Source organism: Pelophylax lessonae (assembly GCF_965119305.1).
Source record: "Pelophylax lessonae genome assembly, chromosome: 1".
In the NCBI taxonomy this organism is placed as follows: domain Eukaryota; kingdom Metazoa; phylum Chordata; class Amphibia; order Anura; family Ranidae; genus Pelophylax; species Pelophylax lessonae.
The window spans coordinates 266,531,778-266,555,795 of record NC_138768.1 but is presented as its reverse complement, the minus strand read 5'-3'; the positions used below and the strand labels follow the sequence as shown (position 1 = coordinate 266,555,795).

At 43.3% G+C, this 24,018-nt stretch overlaps 1 protein-coding gene across 2 annotated transcripts in view; it reads left to right on the top strand.

Annotated features, from left to right (window-relative positions):
* Positions 1-24,018, top strand: part of PI4KA (phosphatidylinositol 4-kinase alpha) — a 293,423-nt gene that overhangs the window by 27,131 nt on the left and 242,274 nt on the right. For both annotated transcript variants that reach the window (XM_082244087.1, XM_082244086.1), the window contains exons 5-7: positions 3,168-3,240; positions 5,870-6,129; positions 12,490-12,556. In XM_082244087.1, coding sequence (XP_082100213.1) covers positions 3,168-3,240; positions 5,870-6,129; positions 12,490-12,556 — 400 coding nt within the window. The remainder of the gene's footprint in view (positions 1-3,167; positions 3,241-5,869; positions 6,130-12,489; positions 12,557-24,018) is intronic.

Below are 24,018 nucleotides of genomic sequence, written 5' to 3'. Positions count from 1 at the left end.
TCTCTTTGAATAAATAAAATATTTGAAAAAAAAAAAAACTAGCAGGTAATCCTTGTAGTGCTGGCACAGCCCCACTGCATAGGAAAATAAAAATTTTTGCCCAAACTTTTTCCTTAAACTGCTTACACATGCCTAACAAGCCCCCACTCGTCTCTGTAGCTGATTCTAATGTGAAGAAATCCATTCCAAAAGATTCTTAACTTAGCTCCTCTGTTTCTAACTTTAGCTTAAAAATGCCTGTTTGTTTACATTAGAGGGTTGTCAGTTTGACATGGTTTGTTCTTTTTACAAAGCTAAGGGCCCTTTTACACGGGCGCTCTGTATGTCCGCAAATCATCCTATTTTTTTGGGAATGATTTACGGACATAATGTATGTCAATGGGATTGCGGATGTCAGCGGATGACCATCCGCTGACATCCGATTTTCTTCCTTTCAGTTCTGTTCCGTTTTTTGGAACGGAACAGAGCCCTATTTTTCCTCCTTTTAAAAAAACGGAAAGGAAGCAAAATCGGATGTCAGCGGTGTCATCCGCTGACATCCGCAATGCCCATAGACTTAAATTTTGTCCGTATATCATCCGCAAACGGATGGAATGATATGCGGACATACGGAGCGGATGACACAAGTGTCATCCGCTCCGTGAAAAAAAAAAAGGACCGGAGCGGAGCCAAAAAACTGATCGCCCGTGTGAAAGAGCCATATGATTTATTACCTGTGTTGTGAGCTTTGAAATTTAATTATTTTACAGAATATGTAAATATTTTATTTTGTATGATATAGGCAAACGTTAGTTTTTTTTTTTTTATTTACATGTCTCGTGTCTTATCCATCTCTTTATATTTTTTTTTTAGTGAAACCCTATTAAATTTTATGTATACCCTACCTATAAACCTCTCTCTCTCTTATTCTTATTTGCTCTCTTTTGGTCTTTGGTCTGTGAATTATACCAATGAAAGTATTTATTTATTTATTTTTTTACATCTGTTTAATAAGTACCTAAAGTCTAGTGATTAGATAACTTCCTGCTTTCTCTGCCTGCTTTTCATTCTTATCTGTTATAATTATTGTTGACAATCTCTGTTGACTTTAAGGCCCCATATTTTGTTAGAAGGTAGAGTGTTCTATAGCCCTGTCCTAGGATAATAACACTGCTCTTCCATAGATAACAGTACGGTGGGAGAGGATTGTCATATAAAAGGAGATGTACAGCCAAAACTCGTTTGGCTGTACATTTCCTATGAATCACAGGAGTGTAATTCGCTCTGCACTCCTGTGACCCGTTTTCAGCAGAGAGCGGACTGAAGTCTGCTCTCTGCTGGTGTCACAGAGTCAGTCCAGGCACCGCATCATCACGACCAAGGAGTCAGGATCCGCCATGTTGCCTGGACTGACACCTGGCTCAGCCTCTCAGCGAGCCGCTGAGAGCCTGAGCCGGCCACTCCCCGTCCCTCCACAGCCCAGTGCTCCAGTGAGTGAAGAGGGAGCAGAGCAGAGAGCTGTTAGAACAGAGCTATCGGCTGTGTTCGATCGCTCGGTTCCCAGTGCAGAGGCCCTGGGATGCTAGATGCAGCATCGAACCGATGCTGCATCCACCTAGGTAAGTATAAATGAGGAAAAAAGCCAAACCCCATACTTCTCTTTTAAGGCTCCATGCACACTGGCTTAAAAATCGCTGCTACTAGAGGAGTTTGGGGTTTTGCCTGTAGAAAGAAGCTCAGTGTTATCCAATGTGTCCTTGCACATTAGGACAATTACAGGCATATTTTAAGCTCAACTTTTAGAGGCAGGAAAAAAAACCCTTCTGGTTTGCATTTCTGATTGGAGCTTTCTGGGAGAAAAAAACACAAAACTCTCCTAAACTCATCTAAACTATGGACAAAAACGCTCTATAAGAGCATTTTTTTCTGACAAGGGAACTGTCATTTTTTTTTTTTAAGCCCAGTGTACATGGAGCCTTATACAGCAAGTATTGTACATTTTAGGATCATTTGGGTGAAAAGCAAAAGGGAAACAGTAAAATAAATAGTAAAAATAATGCAGCCAACACAGTAGTGATAAACTGGTGATATATTTGTGTTTTTTGTGGGATATTGAACATAAATCATATTTCTTAAAGCCTAAGTGTAGCAAAAATGAAAAACCACAAAATCAGCCCAAGTGACAAAACTTACAGTCTATAACATGTGTTCCTTGTGCGGATTCCTCTAAAATGATTGTACACAATCACTTTGTAAAACAACCCATTTAGTTTAAAATAGAAATGAAAGGCAAAACATTTTTGAATAGATCTAAAAATATATTATATATACCTTTTTCCCAATTGTATAAGCGATTACATTCTCTCTGTTCGCAGCTGCATAAGAGCTGGGGGGGAGGAGAAGCAGCAACACTGAGCTTCCCAGTGAATGGCTGTGCAGCGTGGGGAGTGTCAGGATGAGTCGTATCATTGGAGGAGAGCACACAGAGTTCCTAGCACAACCAAGAGAACTAACCACGTTGTGTTCTCCTGCTTAGTGTGGTCAGTTTTTATTAGGAAAGCAGAGGGACAGGCAGGAATACCAGTGATTTCACATAAAGGAAACAATACAAAGAGAACAGGACACTTTCTCATACAAGTACGTGGTACAGCAGGCACATATCAGGATTATGAATATTTGGGGTAACAAACGCTTTAAGGCAAAAGGCAGCAGGTGCAAGTCAGGGGAGTGAATGAAAGGGGCAAATCTGGCCAGCAAATGTGTTTTATGCCTTCTGTGAGACATCATTTGATGATGATTGGCAAGCAAATTATTTACTGACTAATGTCCCCCATACATTATTAAAGGTGTTGAAGTGCCTATGTGTGAGTGCCTTTTTTTAGGAATCCTACTACTACTAGTACACAGAATGTACTACTACAGCAAGAATGGAATACGTTTACTTGCTTTATACACAGGATGGCTTTGATAAAATTTGTCACATTTGGCATTTGTTTATGTCTACCATGTGTACAGGGATCACGTGTCCTATACTGTTTAAAAGTAAACTGTTTCATACACAGAAAACAAGGCGCTGGTGCCTGTAAAGGGCCCTTTGAATGCAAGCTTCAAGGGAACCCATGCCTTCATTCCTGGCATCCATATCTCTCTGGCAATAGATAACATGTTTGTATGTCATGTGTCCTCAGATATTGGAGACAATCCTGGATGTGATGCAATGTCTTCTTGGAATGTGTCAGTCTGTACAGATTCAGGACAAAGGTGAGCTTCCTTTTTTTTTTTTTTATATAATTGTGTTCTACTCAGTGTGGTTTCAATCTTAACCTGTCTTTTTTCTGAATTTATTTTTGTCCACTCTATCATTCGTGAAATTATGACTGCGATATATTATATTTTAATGTCTGATGCCGCCAGTCCTCCCTGTGATTTATCTCTACAGAGAGCCGTATATTGTATTCTAGGCTTTTTCCCCTGCCAGATACACTTTAAGATCATTGTTTTTATTATTCTAAAATATGCAGATGGAATAGCAATTGGTAGCATTTGAAATCTTGTATAGGATTTTAGAAGCTTTGATACCCCAGCCTTCCTGTTGTCAATAGATGTTGAAGACAATGGTGAGCTGATTGCATAAGACTTTAGATTTTGCATACGGTTCATTTTGGCACCTCATTGGTCTATATGAGTTTGTTGGGATATGCTAGGTTTATGTTTAACCACTTCAATACAGGGCACTTTCACCCCCTTCCTGCCCAGGCCAATTTTCAGCTTTTTGCGCTTTCACGCTTTGAATGATAATTGCGCGGTCATGCAACGCTGTACCCAAACAAGACATTTTCCTACAAATAGAGCTTTCTTTTGGTGGTATTTGATCACCTCTGGGTTTTTTCTTTTTTGCTAAACAAATAAAAAAAAGACCAAAAATTTTGAAAAAAAAAAAGTTTTTTTTCTTTATTTATGTTAAAATTTTTGTAAATAAGTACGTTTTTTTTCCTGCACTGACGAGCACTGATTAGGCTGCACTGAGGGGCACTGATGATGAGACACTAATATGTAACCCTGTTGGGCACTGATAGGCGGCACTGACATGCAGCACTGATAGGTGGCACCGATATGCAACATTGATGGGCACTGATAGGCGTCAGTGATGGGCACTCATAGGCAGCACTGATTGGTGGCACTGATGGGCAGCATTGATGGGTGGCACTGATGTGCAATGATGGGAACTGATGGGTGGCACTGATATATGGCACGAATAGGCAGCACTAACAGGCATTACTAATGGCCACTGGTTGGAATCCCTAATAGGCACTGATTGGCATCTTTAATTAGCACTGATGGGCATCTCTGGTGGCCACGGGTTGTCATCACTAGTGGCATGGGTTGGCATCCCTGGTGGGCTCTAGTGGGCATCCCTAATGGGTCTGCACAGATAATCAATGCACTGATTATCAGTGCAGACCCCCCTGTCAGGAGAGCCCCCGATTGGCTCTCCTCTACTCGTGCCTTGTCAGCGCGAATGGAGGAAAGCCGATTAAACAATACTTCCTATTTACGATGTGACCAGCTGTGATTGGTCACAGCGGATCACATGGTAAAGAGCCTACGTCATAGGCTCTTTACGGGGATCGGAGATGCGGTGTGTCAGAGTGACACACCGCACCACTGATCTGCGTGCCCTCACGTGTGCGCGCGAGCGGCTTATTCTGCTGGACATCATATGACATCCAGTCAGGTTAACTTAACCACTTTCCGGCCGTCATTCTGCTATATGGCGGGCAGGAAGTGGTTAATGGGGCATGCCAGAAGTATTATTTTCTAGTTAAAAAAAGTATTAGAACCTTCTGTTGATTTCGTTTTTTTGATTTATATGCACACAGTTTTCCAACCTTACCTTTCATGTTATCAGGCAGTTACATTGGACTAGTGTACATGCTACTGTTTTATTCCCATAGTTCACAACAGCTTTTTTAATAACCTCAGTTTATATAGGGTGGATATAAAAAGTCTACACAACCCTGTTAAAATGTCAGGTTTCTGTGATAAAAAAAAGTGAGACAAAGATAAATAATTTCAGAACTTTTTTCACCTTTAATGTGACCTATAAACTGTACAACTCAGTTGAACAACAAACTGAAATATTTTTTTTGGGGGGGGGGGGGGGAGTCAAAGAAAAACTAAAATAATATGATTGCATAAGTGTGCACACCCTAAACTAAAACTTTTGATTTTATTACAGTACTCATTCTTTTTGGGTATGAGTCTATCAGCATGGCACATCTTGACTTGTCAATATTTGCCTACTCTTCTTTGCAAAAACACTCCAAAGCTGTCAGATTGCAAGGGCATCTCCTGTGCACAGCCCTCTTCAGATCACCCCACAGATTTTCAATTGGGTTCAGGTCTGGGCTCTGGCTGGGCTATTCCAAAACATTTATGAAAAACCGTGTAGCCTCTTGAGTTGTACAGTTTATAGGTCACATTAAAGGTGGAAAAAGTTCTGAAATGATTTGTCTTTGTCTCATTTTTTTACATCACAGAAACCTGACATTTTTACAGGGATGTGTAGACTTTTTATATCCACTGTATACTCTGTACTTGTTTTTAAGTAACGTAATACACCTCTGCATTCTGTTTGATGTCATGATGGATTCTCGAAGTCAAAAAACGTGGGCTTTTATTTTCTGTAGTTTGTGCACATCCATCGCACATCCATCAGACTATCTATTGATTGCATTCACATTGCATACAATTTACAAGCATACAAAAAAACCTAACAGATAGATATGTTCAGGTATAAATGCTATAGAAATTTTACATTTGTATTCTTGCCTTATGGTGTTTTCATTTGTTGCACAATATAATAAATCTCAATCATCATTTTCTGTAGAGTACCTGTGTAAATATGCAGTGCCCTGTTTGATTGGCATCTCTCGGGCATTTGGACGATACAGCAACTCTGAAGAATCCCTTCTGTCCAAGCTGTTTCCAAAAATGTCTCCTCAATCATTAAAGGCTCCAGAGGAGCTGGAAGGGATCCGTAGGCGCTCTTTCAATGATTTCCGATCTATTCTACCAAACTCACTGCTGACAGTATGTCAGGGGGACTCGCTGAAGAGAAAGACGAGCAGCGTATCTAGTGGGTCACAGGTACAAAATTGTAACATTCTCTTTCTGCTATGTTTAGAAACGTTAGATGTGTTCGGGTGCTTATATTATATTTTCTATGCATACCAGAGTGACCGATGTTATGAATGTCAGGGGGCAGGGTGTTCCAAATTCAAGAGGCAGAGCGGTTAAAAGCTCTCAGTCCCATAGTGGTAAGGCAAGCGGATAGAACATTGAGATGGATGGAAGAAGAAGACCTGAGAGTGCGGGGAAGGGTCTATTAATATGTAGGAGTTCAGACCGGTACAGGGAAGAAGGGTTGTGAATGACCTTAAAAATGAGTAACGGAATCTTGAAATCAATACAATATTTAAAAAATAAAAGAAAAAAAATCATATCAGCGCTGTATGAATCATAGTGATACTCTTCAACAGGTATACAAATGTGCATAAACAAAACTGAGTTTTAAATCAAATAAAATAGATCACAATAATGTGAATAGAAGTCCATAAGTGTAAATGAATTAGTTCCAGTGTTATTACTCCACAATCTCCGCATGAATCACCATGTGTGTGCTGGCTTCACCAAATATAAGAAGTGCACACTCACCAGAACCAGTTGTCTAAGTTATAGGACAGCAAAAGCTCATTCGGTGGTCTTCCTTATGAAGATACATCTGATCAGTCCAGGGACGACCCCAGAAATAAATTGCTCATAGTGTAGTATTTATTAAAATATGTAAAAAAAGAAATTAAAAACCCTACCAAACCACAAATAGCCAACCAGGTTATGCTGTTTAGACTCTACAACTAACGGTGCAAGCAGTCCATATAATGTGCATAAAAAACATAGGGCACATAAAGATACATAGTATGCCGCCAAACTGAGCTCAGAATGCAAGCATGATCTTTGGCATATAAGTCAAGCTCTATAGCCATCACCAGGAGCATACCAATATCATTCACTATACCTCTTTTTATAAGTAACCCACACAGGATGTTTAGATTCCATCGTATGGGGACAGCATGGACGGCAGAACATCACTTCCTGTCCGGGCGCTATTTTTTTTTTAAGTTTGTGATGTCATTACTAGTGCTGGCACCCTTTTCTTGTAGTGTAATATATCACTTCCAGTCCGGCGTCATGATTAAATAGATAGAATATGGAATAGATTAAGTTAAAAAAAGTATATATTCTACAAAGAATGTTTTTAAAATAACTAGCTGTATTTTTTTTTTTAAGAATCTGTGATGTGGGCTGATTATTTACATGTCACAAAACGGAAACAATTAGAGCCGGTTCACACTGAGGCGATCCGACTTCGGGGGGCGACCTGTGAAGTCGCGTGCACCGCGACTTCGGCCCGACTTGCAGGGACTTCACATAATGGAAGTCTATGCAAGTCGCTCCGAGGTCGCCCCAAAGAAGTACAGGACCCTTTTTCTAAGTCGGAGCGACTTGTGTCGCTCCTATTAGAACGAGTCCTGTACTACTCAATGGACCGCGACTTGTCAGGCTGACAAGTCGCCTGACAAGTCGCGGCAGTGTGAATGGGCTCTTAGAATGTGATGTCAATTATCCACACAGAACTCACCTAGTGTCAATAAAACAATTGACATCCCATTCAACATTTAACTCCATTGGGGAAAAGCATTTAATCACTTGCCCACTGGGCACTTAAACCCCCTTCCTAACCAGACCAAGTTTCAGCTTTCAGTGCTCTCACATTTTGAATGACAATTACTCAGTCATGCAACACTGTACCCATATGAAATTTTCTTCCTTTTTTTCACACAAATAGAGCTTTCTCTTGGTGGTATTTAATCATCATTGTGTTTTTATTTTTTGCGCTATAAATAAAAAAAAAACCTGAAAATATGTAAAAAAAAATTTTTTAAAATGTTTTAAAATTTTGCAAATGTAGTCATTTGTCTTCATAAATGTTGGCCAAAAGTTATACTGCTGCATATCTTTGGTAAAAAATAACCCAAATAAGTATATATTATTTGGTCTTTGTGAAGGTTATAGAGTGTACAAGCTATAATGCCAATCATTGAAAATTTATCACACCTGATGTACTGATGGCCTATTTCATTTCTTGAGACACTAACAAACCAGGAAAGTACAAATACCCCCCAAATGACCCCTTTTTGGAAAGTAGATATTCCAAGGTATTTAGTAAGCGGCATGGTGAGTTTTTTGAAGTTGTAATTTTTTCCCACAATTCTTTTGCAAAATGAAGATTTTTTTTTTCTTTTCAAAAAATTATTTCTCTATCGTTCATTGACAGACGCAGCTCCATGCTCCATATAATTCTTGACCATTTGGTTATGCTGCCCCCTAAAAGGGTAGAACACTAGGCAGGAAAAAGCTTTACCACGCCTATGGGGCCATCCCTGCAGGCAGAAGACCTGAGAGTGCGGGGGAGGGTCTATTAATATGTAGAAGTTCAGACCGGTACAGGGGAGAAGGGTTGTGAATGACCTTAAAGATGAGTAACAGAATCTTAAAATCAATACAATATTTGAAAAAAAAAAGAAAAAAGAACAAATCACCTGGATGGCTTAGCTCCTTTTTCCTGCGCCCCGGACGCACGAAATAGCCGTCTATGAGCAGTAAATGAAGGCCCCCATCTTTTACGCGGTGCCTTGCTCTTGGTGGATTGGGAAAGAGGAACAGGCTGGCGTTTGTGGTTACCACAGTCCAATACATCAGAAGGAAGGACTTGCCCTGGTCAAGAATTATATGGAGCTGCGTCTGTCAATGAACGTCAGAGAAAAGGATTTTACGATAAGACAAAAATCCAGCTATTACCAAGTTATTTATCACACACTGTATAGGCATACTTGCAACTACACCCCAAAATACATTCTGCTACTCCTTCTGAGTATGGCGATACCACATGTGTTAGACTTTTACACAGCCTGGCCACATACAGAGGTCCAACATCCAAGTAGCACCTCCAGGTGTTCTAGGAGTAAAAATTACACATATCATTTTTTGACAACCTATCACACTTTTGAAGACCCTGGAGCACCAGGACAATGGAATCACCCACAAAATTACCCCATTTTGGAAAGCAAACACCCCAACACATAATCTAGGAGCATAATGCCTCTTTTAAACATGTCATTTTTTTCCACAAGTTTTTGGAAAAACGATGAAAGAAATGCATTTCTTTTTTTACACCAAGTTGTCCTGTTATAAGATAAGATATTTCTAACACGTAGCATGTACATTCCAAAAATGACACCCCATAATACATTCTGCTATCCCTCCTGAGTAAGGCGATATCCCATGTGTGAGACATTTACACAGACTGGCCACATATAGAGGCCCAACAGGCAGGGAGCTTCGTCATTTCCTGACTACACATTACACTTTTATGTGGCACTGTAGGGCAGTGATAAGCACTGTAGTGGCACTGATGTGACACTGATGTGGTATGGATGTGGCACGGATGAGCACTGATGTGACACGGATGAGCACTGATGTGACACGGATGAGCACTGATGTGGCACGGATGAGCACTGATGTGGCACGGATGAGCACTGATGTGGCACGGATGAGCACTGATGTGGCACAGATGAGCACTGACGTGGCATGGATGTGGCATGGATGAGCACTGACGTGGCATGAATGTGGCACTGATGAGCACTGACGTGACATGGATGAGGCACGGATGAGCACTGATGCGGCAAGGATGAGCATTGACGTGGCATGGATATGGCACAGATGAGCACTGACGTGGCATGGATGTGGCATGGATGAGCACTGACATGGCATGAATGTGGCACGAATTAGCACTGATGTGGCACGGATGACCTCTGATGTGGCATGGATGAGCACTGGCGTGGCACGGATGATCATTGACTTGGCATGGATGTGGCACTGAAAAGCACTGATGAGGCCTGGATGAGCACTGACGGCATCGATGTGTAAAGAATGAGCAATGATGTGGCATTAATGAGCCACAGATGAGCACTGAGGTGGCATGGGTGGGCACAGATGAGGCATGATTGAGGCAGGGATTGGCATGATTGAGGCACGGATTGGCATGATTAAAGCATGGATGGGCACGACTGAGGTATTATTGAGGCATGGAGGAGGCAGGGGATGAGCGGTGCTGCAGCCTTCCTCTTCTCCTCGCACGCTGTACCAATCGCTGTGTACAGCGTATGAGGAGAGGAGAGAACTGTACCTGACATGCGCTGACTAGTGACAACTGATCGCTCCGTCATTGGACACTTCTGTGTGCGCACCCCAGGGGGTGCGCAGGAAGCGTGATTCTTGGAGGACGTCATTGTACGCCTTCCCAGAATAAGAAGACTGCGCTGTAGCTGTCATTTGGCTATGGCCCGGTCAGCAAGTGGTTAAGTTCATATGCCCACCACATTTCTAATTTAGAAATTTCCAAAGTCCGATCGCAGCCCTTCTAATGGGGTTTACGATATTTGACCAGAAGCCAGCGAAGGTGCTAAAGGACAGGAGTAATGTTATTAAAGGAGGGGGTTCTGGTGTGCAGAAGAGTTCTGAACCAATTGTAGTTTATGGAGGGACTTGAGAGGCAGACCAAAAAGAAGGGAGTTGCATTCATTTATGTGGGAAGTGACCAGATTGTGAAAGAGAATGGCAGTGTTGTTGGGTGTGAGGAATGGACGTAGGTGATTAATCTTGCGTTGATGGAAGTATGCTGACTGCGTAACATTACTGATGTGGGCTTGGAAATCAAGGATGACACCCAGAGTCTTTACTTGAGGGGGAAGGAAAGCCTATGGTGTTATCAATATTTACTGAAAAACTGTTAAGCTTTGTTAGGGTGGATTATGTGCAATAAGGAGAACCTCGGTTTTATCACTGTTTTATTTGAGAAAGTTGGGAAGAAAGCCAGGATTTAATTTCCTGTAAACAGTCAGTAAGGGATTTGGGTGGAAGGGTGGTAGTAGGTTTAGTTGACAGGTAGAGCTGAGTGTCATCCACATAGCAATGGAAGTGGATGTTACATTTTAAGAAATATGAGACCAAGAGGAAGAAGATAGATTATGAACAGAAGAGGCCCCAGGACAGAACCCTGGGGCACACCAGTAGAGAGTATAGATGGTTAAGATTTGAAAGAATTGAGTTGGATGAATTGAGAAGCCAGAGAGATAAGATTTAAACCAGTTGAGGTGTGTATCAGTGAATCCAGTGGAGGCTAATCTGTCAAGGAGGAGATTATGAGAAATGGTATCAAAGGTTGCACTCCGAACGAGGAGGATGAGAATAGTTATGGGACCAAAGTCTGCTGCCATGAAGAGATCGTTTGTGTTTTTTTACCAAGGCAGTTTTAGTGGTATGTATGGGACGGAAACCAGATTAAAATTGATCTAATAAGACAGGGATCCTCAAAGTACGGCCCTCCAGCTGTTGTGGAACTACACATCCCATGAGGCATTGTAAAACTCTGACATTCACAGACATGACTAGGCATGATGGGAAATGTGATTCCTGATCAACTGCAGGGCCATAGTTTGAAGACCCCTGTAATAAGAGGTCAGTAAAGACCTGAGAGGCAACTGTTTTTTCAAGGATTTAGGATAGAAAAGGAAGGTTGAAGATGGCCGAAAATTTCTGAAGTGACTGGAGTCTGCACCAGATTTCTTAAGTATGGGAGTTATTATTACAGCTCTTTTGAAAGTTCTGTTTTAGTTCTGTGGAGTTGTTAAAACCCAACTCCACAGAATTATTTTCTCATTAGTTCTCTATAGAATAGAGTTCTTTGAAAATCTTTTTCCATGTGCTACCATTGGGGAGATGTTCTTTCACAATCTTTCCCTGTGACACCCATTCAAGAAATGGGAGAAGCAGTCGTAGGCATAGGAAGGCATAGATGGCAATAAAAAAAGATTGTGGTCGATTTGCTCTTGCATTAGAGATGGTTGATTTTGCAAAATGAATGACTGAATGACAGAAAATAGGGTAAACCGGTGTTTATTTGAAAATCCAATCTTGTCCTTGGGGAAAAAAAAAACACAAAACCTTTGGTAGCGCATAATATGTCTGAGGTGAACACAGCTTCATCTTATTTATGATATCTATGATTAGTTGTTTAGTGACATTCACTTTGAACAGTCACAATCCCTTCAGTGAATCAACATTTACATGCAATAGTCTCTATCCCTTTAGTAGAGTAACAAAAATGAAAACCTTTTTTTCACTCTGCTAAAACTACAGTATATTTTTGATTCTGTGCCCCCATTAGAAACAAGACAGGAAGTGAAGGGAAATCTCTTCTACATGGACACAGCCAGCAATAAAAACATATGACAGAGGCTTTAACCCCGTCCAAAACAAAATAAAACATTTTGATTAGTGTTGACTTTAAATGCATTTTGTAACTTAAGTCTCATTTTTGGTTTTCAGGTTAGCCCTGATCATGTTGTCCCCCCTCCTGGATCTCCAGCAAGGTCTACCATCCCATACTTTGAAGGTAACGAGGCATGACACATGTGTAAGATGGCTGGGTCCCCCCCCTTAGCAGAGTGACATGACTGCATCTGGATGAAATACATTTCATTAAACATTTTCTGATTTGCACAATAGATGCTAAAACCGAATGCAGTACATTACCACTTGTGCATTTGGATGTGTAGACATGCATTTTAAATTGAGCTGCGCTTTTCTACTATGTTGCACCACATTTTTAACATGGGTTGTGAGCATGCCTAAAAACTGTCTTGTGGGACGCATCAAATAATGCACCATTAGGACACATTGAAATGCCTTGTGGTGTTTTGGTTTCATGACGTTTTTATTGACTTGAATGAGAATGCAGAAAAAGTCATATAGCTGGATTTTTTTGTGAGTCTTTGGAAAACTGAACTTGTTAACACTGTTGTATTCTGTTGGAGAATAGTCTTTTACCCTTAATTTTTGATTACTTGATCCCAATATACTGCAATCTACAGGAAAAATTTACTTTAGGCACATAGAAACTGAAGCCCCTGCCCCAGCCCCCTAGAGGCAATAACCCCTCCCTCCTCACACTTTGCCACTTAGGGCTCTTTCACACGGAGCGGACCGTATTGCGATTTGCTCCGGCACTTTTTTTTTTTTCACGGACACGGATGACACTTGTCATCCGGTCCGTATGTCCGCATATCATCCCATCCGTTTGCGGATGATATACAGACATAATGTATGTCTATGGGCATTGCGGATGTCAGCGGATGACACCGCTGACATCCGATTTTGCTTCCCTTCTGTTTTTTAAACGGAACAAAAATAGGGTTCTGTTCCGTTCCAAAAAACGGAACAGAACTGAAAGGACGAAAATCGGATTTCAGCGGATGGTCATCCGCTGACATCCGCAATGCCATTGACATTCATTATGTCCGTATATCACCCGCAAACCGATGGAGTGATTTACGGACATACGGAAATCTCCATGTGAATGAGCCCTTAGTGTTCTAAAAAAAAAAACGGATGTCTCCTTCCACTCTCTGTGATTTTTCACTTGAGTTGGAAGACTCTCTACTATCAACAGCTACTGGTAGATTCATGCTGTATACTGAAAATCCTGGAAGTCTCTCCAGTTAGTAAATGCAGAATTTCCCAGTTTCATATGGTGTTCTCTATGCTACAGCCCTGTGGTTGGCAGTGGCATTCCGTCTGTGTTAAAGTTTTTTCAAATCATGTCCACTGTGTTGCGTTTTTCTTCACACTACCACACATGTACAGTGGGGGAAAATATTTGATCCCCTGCAAATTTTGTAAGTTTGCCCACTTACAAAGAAATAAAGGGTCTATAATTTTTATCATAGGTGTATTTTTAAGAGATGGAGACATAGAAAAATACATAAAACATATGCTATCAATTAAGTTGCAGTTCAGTAAGTACAATAAGTATTTGATCCCCAAGCAAAACATGTCTTAGTACTTGGTGGAGAAACCCTTGTTGGCAAGCACAGAGGTAAGACATTTCATGTAGTTGGTGACCAGGTTTGCACACATCTCAGGAGGGATTTTTCTTTACAGATCTTCTCTAAAGCGTTAAGGTTCTTGGCTGTCTCTTGGCAACTTGAAGTTTCAGCTCCCTCCATAAATTTTCTATAGGATTAAGGTCTGGAGACTGACAAGGCCACTCCATGACCCTATGTCAGAGATTGTGCTTCTTCTTAAGTCACTCCTTTGTTGCCTTGGTGCTATGTTTTGGGTCATTGTCATGATGGAAGACCTATCTTCAGTGTTCCGGGAAGAAGGTTCTCTTCCAAGATTTTACAATGTTTGGCCCCGTCCATTGGCCCCCTCAATGCGGCAAAGTCGGCCTTTACCTTTAGCAGAGAAACGGCCCCAAAGCATCATGTTTCCACCTCTGTGCTTGACTGTAGGGATGGTGTTCTTAGGGTCATAGAGAGCATTTTTCTCTGTCGCTCATTGACAGACGTAGTCCTCTTTGATTCTCATCAATAGGTTATGCTGCCCTCTACAGGAGTAGGACTAGGCAGAAAGAAAAAACGTTCTGGCTCCACCTTAGGGGCAGTCCCAGAGGGTATATCCTCTCTCTCTCTGCTACAGGATGTTAGTTTTTTTCTGTCTAGTCAGGAGTAAGGACCTAAGTTCCTTGCTGGGATCTTTTGGTCCTGGCAAGATTTTTTAGAAAAAAAAAAAAAAAATTTTTTTAGGTAGTTTCTCCAGTTTTTTTCCTGTGAGATCTTCAAGCAAATTACGCCGGATCTGGGCGACGGGCTGGATGTTGAGATCCAGTGGTCACCCCAGCCGGCCTACGAGCGCGCGCAGACCATAGCACCACGCTTGGTCGGCCGCGACACATTCAAGTAAGTATACGGGACCGGGCGACGGGCTGGATGTTGAGATCCAGTGGTCACCTCGGTTCAGCCTACGAGCGCGTGCAGACCATAGCTCCGCGCTGGGTCGGCCGCGACATAGTCTCATTGGAGGGACTGACCTTGCGAGTTAAACGTCTCGCTTGGACGCCAGGAACCAGAGAGTCAAGGCGTCTGGATTGGTCGACAGCCCCCCACTTCGGTGGAGAGGGTACTGTGAAGAGAGGGTGCCTGTCAGTCCGGTATGGTGAGTAAATGTTTCCCTTTCCTCCCTGTGAGGCGTTTTGGGATACGGGCCCCTCTATGCATGGTCGGATCCTTTCTGACACTAAAGTCCCCCTTGTAACCTATGATAAGTTCACATATCCTCAGTGATAATGTGCTCGGTTTGGGCAGCGGACTTGGTTTGGGAGCTAACATTTTAAACCAGCAGGCTTGGTTTGCAAACTGACTTCAGTACTATAGCATACATAGGAGGTATAGCCTACCTTGACTGTAGTGGATCGTCAGACTCCCGCAGGCCGACAGGCCACCATTAGCTTGGAGCATGTAGGCTGCTGTGCTGAGAACGCTACATCGGCAGTCCACCGCCATTTTGCTGTAGACCAGGTCCACACAAGCCGCCCACAGGTCACGCCGGCCGCCATTTTTTTGGAGCCTATTGTCTCCTGCATGGGGGCGGCCATGTTTGAGGTGCCCAGCTAACCTCGAGGAGCAGCTGGGAACGCCGGAAGGCGTACACAGGGGGCGGAGCCACTTCCTTTTACCCGGGAAACCTAGCACAGGACTTCCCAGTCTGCACAAGACAAACGCTGACTGCAGTTGATAGGAAAACTTCTCTGCATCGGGTGGTGAGCCTTTGGGGTCTCTCTCTCTCTCTCTCTGTGGGGGTCAAAAAGCAGGTACACTGGGGGGCGCTATTGCGCTGGTGGGATACAGATAAAAAAAAAAAGTTTTATTTTTTAAAAAATTTTTCTGGCAAGTATCCTGGATTAACATGGACCCTTCCACACATGTATCTCCACCTGATCCCCTCGAGGTGGCTGCAGGACCCTCCAGCACCCCGCTTACTATTGAGTCATTGTCAGCAGTTATGGAAACCTTTGTATCCCGGGTGGAAGTGGCTTGTCAGGGACAGGGCGCAAGGAAGCGACCCCCGCCTACCCCCATTTCATCTGAAACTTCAGATTCAGAGTCTGAGCCTATTCCTGCAGTTGCAGGTACCTCATCTGGGATTTGTGTCTCGGGTACTGTCTCTTCAGACAGTGAGGAGGATGTTTCGGCATCAGCCATAGCCCGAGAGGAAGCGTTGGTAAACGCACTAATTGTATCTGTCCGAGAAACCTTAAGATTACAGGTTACACCGTCGGAAGTAGCTGAGACTGAAATTCCCTTTGGTACTAAAAAACGCACCAAAATGGCGAAAGTATTTCCATTGCCCAAATGTTTCGGTAATCCGATCAAGGAAGAATGGAGTCAGCCAAAACGCACCCCTGCTATTTCCAAACGCATTATTAGGCGTTATCCGTTTGAGGAAGCCCTCCTTAAGAAATTGACAGTACCACCGGTGGTGGATTCACCAATTTCTAGATTAAATAAAGCTACGGTCATTCCATTGGAAGACGCTCCGTCTTTTAAGGATCCGGTGGATCGCAAGATAGAAGCTATGTCTCGCGCCTTGATTGGATCAGCTTTCAGACCAATAATTGCTATTGGGCTGGTTTCGCAAACTGTAACTGAATGGACCAAGTGGTTACGCCGGGACTTAGAAGATGTCCCTCAGGCGGTATCAGATTTGTTGGAACAGATGATACAAGGGTTACAGTTTGTTTGTGACGCGGCATTAGACGCCACTCCATTGTTGGCGCGAGCATCAGTTTCAGCAGTGGTCCTCAGGCGTACACTGTGGCTAAAATGTTGGTCAGCTGACCAAGGTTCCAAAAAAGCATTGGCTAATCTCCCTTTTTTAGGAGAGCGTCTATTCGGAGCCAACTTAGATGAGATCATCAAGGATCTCACTGGTGGAAAGAGCACTTTTTTACCACAAAGTACTAAGGGTAAAGGACCTCGTCAAAGACGGGGGCCTTCTTTCTCCGCTCATAAGAAATTTTTTCGTCCCACGGGTGAAAAAACAAAGTCCTCCAAAGCTCCTTCGGGAGGTTTCAGGGGACGCTGGTCGGGCAAGCAAAAGTCAGATTCTTCCAGACCTGAAGATTAGACTACTAAAGCCTGAAGGTGCGCCCCCACCCATAACTGGGGTGGGGGGACGTCTTCACCGGTTCCCGGATCCATGGCTTTCCAGAATCCCGGACAAATGGGTTTGCAAAGTCATAAGGTCAGGGTACAAGATCGAGTTTCGATCTCTTCCACCCGTGCGATTCCTCCCTTCCAATATCCGACTATCCCCGGATCGCCTAGTAGCTTTGCGGGGGGCGGTCATGGATTTACTGCAACAAGGAGTGGTGGTCCACGTTCCTTGGGCAGAACGTTTTCAAGGTTTTTATTCAAACCTATTTACAATACCCAGGAAAGAGGGCAAGGTGCGTCCAATTCTGGACTTAAGGGCACTCAATTCTTTTGTCAACATAAGAAAATTCAGGATGGAGTCCATTCGCACAGTCCTCTCTGCATCAGGGGGATTTCCTAGCGTCTATAGACATCAAGGATGCCTATCTTCACATTCCCATTTACGCAGGACATCAGCGGTTTCTACGTTTTTCCGTAGAAGAGAACCATTATCAGTTTGCGGCGTTACCTTTCGGTCTCGCCACGGCTCCTCGGGTCTTCACGAAGGTGTTGGCCCCAATGTTGGCACTGCTGCGTCAACGAGGCATATTGATTCTAGGTTACCTAGACGATCTTCTGCTTCATGCAGAGTCTCCGCAGACCCTGTTACAAAACCTAGAGATTACTATGATCTCTTTACAGGAATTCGGGTGGCTGGTGAACCGGCAAAAGTCATTTCTGGTCCCCACCAGGAGGCTTGAATATCTGGGTCTAATTCTAGACACATCCAGGGCAAGAGTATTTCTTCCGGCAGGGAAACTCCGGAAGATTCAATCAGCAATTCAGTTGTTACTATCCAACAGCTGGCCTTCTCTTCGGACTTGCATGAGGGTTCTGGGGTTGATGGTGGCTTCCTTCGAAGCAGTACCATTTGCCCAGTCCCATACCCGAATCCTTCAGGAAGAGATTCTTCTCAAATGGAATCGGAATCCGGAATCCCTGGACAATCGGATCCGATTGAGCGAACAGACCAGGGAGTCTCTGGTCTGGTGGCTTCGATCTCCGATGCTCAGCCAGGGGAAGTCATTTCTGCCAATATATTGGACGATTGTGACCACGGATGCCAGTCTATCCGGATGGGGAGGAATTCTCGGTCGATTATCCGCCCAGGGACTTTGGTCCCCGGAAGAATCCAGGTTACCGATAAATGTATTGGAACTGAGAGCGATCAGACTTTGTTTGATTCACTGGACTGAGCAACTCCAGGGCAGCCCAGTTCGGATCCAGTCGGACAACGCCACGGCCGTGGCTTATGTCAATCGCCAAGGGGGCACCAAGAGTGTCCGGGCGGCCAGGGAAGTGGCTTGCATTCTTCGCTGGGCAGAACGGTTTGTTCCAGCTCTCTCCGCGGTGTTCATTCCGGGGGTGGAGAATTGGCAGGCAGATTATCTCAGCCGTCAGATTCTGGATCAGGGGGAATGGTCCCTCCATCCAGAAGTTTTCCACCAATTGTGTCTACGTTGGGGCACCCCGGATGTGGATCTGTTGGCATCTCGATTCAACAGGAAAGTGCAGAGATTTGTGGCTCGCTCCCACGATCCTCTAGCAGAGACCGCAGACGCACTGGTCGCCCCGTGGGGGCAATACCAGCTAATGTATGCCTTCCCTCCTCTCAGGTTACTGCCAAGACTTCTTCGCAGGATAGAGGGGGAAGGAATTCCAGTAATCCTGGTAGCTCCGGACTGGCCTCGTCGAGCCTGGTACGCCGACTTGGTCAGACTGGTTGCGGACGTCCCGTGGCGACTTCCTCTCAGGGAAGACCTACTGTCTCAGGGACCGATCTTCCATCCTGCTTTACGATCGCTGGCTTTAACGGCCTGGCTATTGAGACCCAGGTGCTGAAGGACAAGGGATTGTCAGCTTCAGTTATTCCTACTCTAGTTAAAGCAAGGAAAGCGACTTTAAGAAAGATTTATCATCGCACATGGAAGTCCTACATTGCATGGTGTGAACCCCTGGGGTTCCACCCACGTTCCTATTCGGTTAATCGAATATTGGCTTTTCTGCAACAAGGAGTTGAGCAGAAACTGGCCTTGAGCACTATCAAGGGTCAGGTTTCAGCATTAGCTATCTTCTTTCAGAAACCTTTGGCTACTCATTCCTTGGTGCGGAATTTCATCCAGGGGGTGCGACATCTGGCTCCGCCAATGCGCGCACCTTTACCGCCCTGGGATCTTAATCTAGTATTGTCTGTTCTTCAGAAACCTCCCTTTGAAGATATTAGGGAGATTCCTTTACCTACGTTGTCCCAGAAGGTGGCCTTCTTGGTGGCTATCACTTCTGCACGCAGGGTGTCAGAACTGGCTGCATTATCTTGTCGTTCCCCATATCTGGTGGTTCATAGAGATAAGGTGGTTCTACGTCCGAATCCATCCTTCCTACCTAAAGTGGTTTCAGAATTTCATCTGAATGAGGAAATTGTATTACCTTCCCTGTGTCCTAAGCCCAGCCATCATCGAGAGTTTGCTTTACACTCCTTGGATGTGGTTCGGGCGATCAGGATATACTTGAAAACGACGGACTCGTTTCGCAAGACGGATTCACTTTTTGTGGTCCCGGATGGGCCCAAAAAGGGGTTGCCTGCATCTGCCGTGACTATTTCCAAATGGATCAGACAGACGGTGGTACAGGCTTATTCTATTAAGGGTCGGGAGCCCCCGTTCCCTGTTAAGGCGCATTCCACTCGGGCGCTTAGTGCGTCATGGGCCTTTCGCCATCAGGCGTCAGTGGTCCAGGTGTGCAAGGCGGCTACCTGGTCGTCGGTGCATACCTTTACAAAACATTATAAAGTTGATGTAATGGCATCGTCTGATGCCTCGTTTGGCCGCAAGGTTTTGCAGGCCGCAATTTGAGGAGACCGGTGGTCTACCTCGAGGGTTTTTTTCCGTTGGAATTTTATTTGAGTCTCATCCCTTTTTGTCTGATGAGCCTTTAAACTTCTAGTTGGCACCGGTTGGGCCTTCTAGATTGGATTTTGATTTCTGTCAATCCCACCCCTCATTTGTGGCACTGCTTTGGGACGTCCATATTGATGAGAATCGGAGGACTACGTCTGTCAATGAGCGACAGAGAAAATTGGATTTTTGTAAGATCTTACCGTAAAATCCTTTTCTCTTAGCTCATTGACAGACGTAGTACCCGCCCCTCTATCATTGAGTTGGCTTGGGTTAAATTCTCTGACACTGCTTTGTGACATAACTAACATCCTGTAGCAGAGAGAGAGAGGATATACCCTCTGGGACTGCCCCTAAGGTGGAGCCAGAACATAGTTACATAGTTACATAGTTACATAGTAGGTGAGGTTGAATAAAGACAATAGTCCATCCAGTTCAACCTGTGTAGGCATGTGTGGCTGTAATCATCTCCCATACCCCTGAATGTTCTGATCCTTGAGATGTAAGTCTAAGAGTCTTTTGAAAGCCACCATACTACCCGCAGAAACCACCTCTTGTGGTAGAGAATTCCACAATCTTGTTGCCCTAGCAGAACGTTTTTTCTTTCTGCCTAGTCCTACTCCTGTAGAGGGCAGCATAACCTATTGATGAGAATCAAAGAGGACTACGTCTGTCAATGAGCTAAGAGAAAAGGATTTTACGGTAAGATCTTACAAAAATCCAATTTTCTTCCTCCAAACACGGCGAGTTGGGTTAATGCCAAAGAGCTCCGTTTTGGTCTCATCTGACCACAGCACTTTCCCCCAATCCTTCTCTAAATCATTTAGATGTTCATTGGCATGACTTGAGGGGCCAATGGATGGGGCCATGTATTGTAAAATCTTGGATGAGAACCTTCTTCCCTGCCAGAACACCTAAGATGGGTAATGGCTAGGTCTTTCAGCATGGCAATGATCCAAAACATACCGCCAAGGCAACAAATGAGTGGCTCAAGAAGAAGCACATTAAGGTCATGGAGTAGCCTAGCCAGTCTCCAGACCTTAATCCTATAGAAATTTTTATGGAGGGAGCTGACATTTTCTAAGGATTCAGAGATCTGTAAAAAAGAGTAGACCAAATTCCCTCCTGAGATCTGTGCAAACCTGGTCACCAGCTACAGGAAACGTCTTGCCTCTTTGCTTGCCAACAATGGTTTCTTTACCAAGTACTAAGTCATGTTTTGCTTGGGGATCAAATACTTATTTTACTCACTGAAGTGCAACTCAATTTATAACATTTGTATCATGTGTTTTTCTGTTTTTTTGTTTATTTTCTGTCTCTATCATTTAAAATACACCTATGATAAAAATTATAGACCCTTCATTTCTTTGTAAGTGGGCAAACTTGCAAAATCTGCATGGAATCAAATAATTATTTTCCCCACCGTATGAGTGAACAAGGAAAATAAAAAGTAATTGATCACCTGTCCCTGTTTCTGAAGACTCCCTGTTGTGAGAACTGGCAGACTAATGGTTCTGCAGTGGCAGAGACTGTATATGTGATATTTTTACAGAGGCAGCTGTATTTATCATTATCACAGGGACTTTCCTATGTATTTGCATAGGATTATATACCAGTACTATACTTTACAATTTTGCATTACCATTGTAAATTGCATCCCTTATTTTATAAGGACTTGGGTTCTATTTACTACACTTGATTCTAGTCTACAAACTCATCACTGGTAATATTGTTTTTTGGCGGAGCTGGTCTTAATCGTGCAAATGAGTATTCTTTGCATTACCTTGCCAATAGAGGTTACATTGTATAGTGGTGGGTCTGTTTGTTCTCTCTGATTTTGACGGAGACTCTCCAGGGGATTCATTGTTGGACATGGAGTCCCTCCATTCCCTAAAAGAAGGCATTCCACAAGCTGATTTTTAGAAGAATTTGTGTCCTTTCTAATCAAGACCCTAGATCAGGGGTCTTCAAACTATGGCCCTCCAGTTGTTCAGGAACTACAATTCCCATCATGCCTAGTCATGTCTGTGAATGTCAGAGTTTTACAATGCCCCATGGGATGTGTATTTCCGCAACAGCTGGAGGGCCGTAGTTTGAGGATCCCTGCCCTAGATTCTACAGTTTTTATTTTTCTAATACTGGTCTGTGCTTGGTCCTCATAGACCTAAAAGCTCCTCATTGAACTCTAACCTTTTGAGGAGGTTTTTTTGTTGGGAAATTGTCTATACCTTCTTTACAGTCGCATTACAGCTGGCATTAAAACTCATATTGCATTGTCCAGATGTTTCTTGTGTAAATTTTGTGTGACACTTTGCTGGATACTAGCCGGGTTATTTCTTTAGTAATTTGTCCTGCTGTTCAGATCTGCAGGGCTGGTTTGCGGAGCAAACAAGGAAATGTTGCGCTTATCCTTCCTGGGGGACCATCTTTTTGGCCCATGAAAACTAAGGATCGACACGTTGCTATAGTGCATTGAAAAGTTATTTTATTATTCCCGGTCAATTCTCAGTTCCTGGACTTCCATTACCTCAGGTTCAGGGAATTCTAAATGTCCTTGGCAGACCAGAAGCTCCTAACCTGCAAATAAATCTGCCAAAGCACAAAGGTCTACCCCCAGGTCCGATGACCTGTGCAAAGTTTTTGGTGGCTTTCAGAGCAATGGTGAGGGAGGTTGTATCCAAAAGTCACAAATTAGAGTTCCACCTGCGCCCTCCATCTCAATATTTATTCTATGTCTTCTATATCTTTGGATGGACTTTGTTTTAGCCATGTGGGAATTGTTAAACCAGGAAGTTATCCATTTTCATTCCTTCATCTGTCAGATGTCAAGGTTTTTTTCCAGTAAGCTGAATGGCAGCTTACTGGACATCTTGGTCTTAAACCCACTTAACATCTTTGTATACCCTCTAAGGTTTCAGAAGGTACTGTATTGTTTCATTTAGTTCTGGTCTGCCATCATTGAGGAGACTTGGCAGCCATCAATAAGTTATGATGGATGCCAACCTTCTGGATTGGGGCATGATTCTGGACAATCTGTCTGTTGGTCTTTGGGGTGGGGGGGGGGGGGAGAATCCAAACTTTCATTCAGTATTTTGGACTTTGCTTACATTATTCTTCCGGTCAAGCAGAACGACCTCATCATAAGAAGATGTTCCGGTACATATATACGATCTATGTCCTGGTAGCACTCTGGGATTAGTCCCATGGTCCTGATCTTTGCCTTTTCTCGGATGAAGTTACTTTCTTATCTGCTTTCAAAGTGAGGGCATTCCAGTCCATTCATATAGTAGCAATGGATTAGCTTCAGAGAGTATGGTATTGCAATCTGTTTGTCTTACATAGTCAACTAACTGTCTGTTAGCCAGTGATCTTTCTGGTGGCTGGCTTTGAAGACTTGGCTGTTAAAATCCAACTTTTGAGTGACGGGGAGACTTATTCCCACTAGCTTTATCATAGTATGAGGAAGACTTATTTTTACTAGTTTGAGGTTATGAGGTTTTTATCCATTTGCTCTAATGTTTTTCTTCATGCTGATATTGAAGTGATTTGTAATTTTTTTCAAAGGGTTTTATAAGTTGATCCCCCTTTTTTTAGCCCCACTTTAACTGTGGGATTTTAGGCTAGTGTGACAAAACCTAGGTTGAACCTATTTGGGATATTTCCTTGACATAGGACATGTCCGTAAGGGGCCATTGGTGCCCTCACTTTGGCTGGAGGATATTCCAAGTTCTCAGCATTGCTCCGTTTGGAATCCCAATTGATTTTCTATAAAGATAAGGTTGTTTTGAAACCACAAATATCCATTTTGGCCAAGATGACCTCTTTTATCACCTTCTAGTGTCTGGATGTAGTGTGGGACCATTAGAATTACCTCTTAGGGACTTGGTTTTTTACTCTACAACAGCCGTCAAATGGTGGACTGTGGT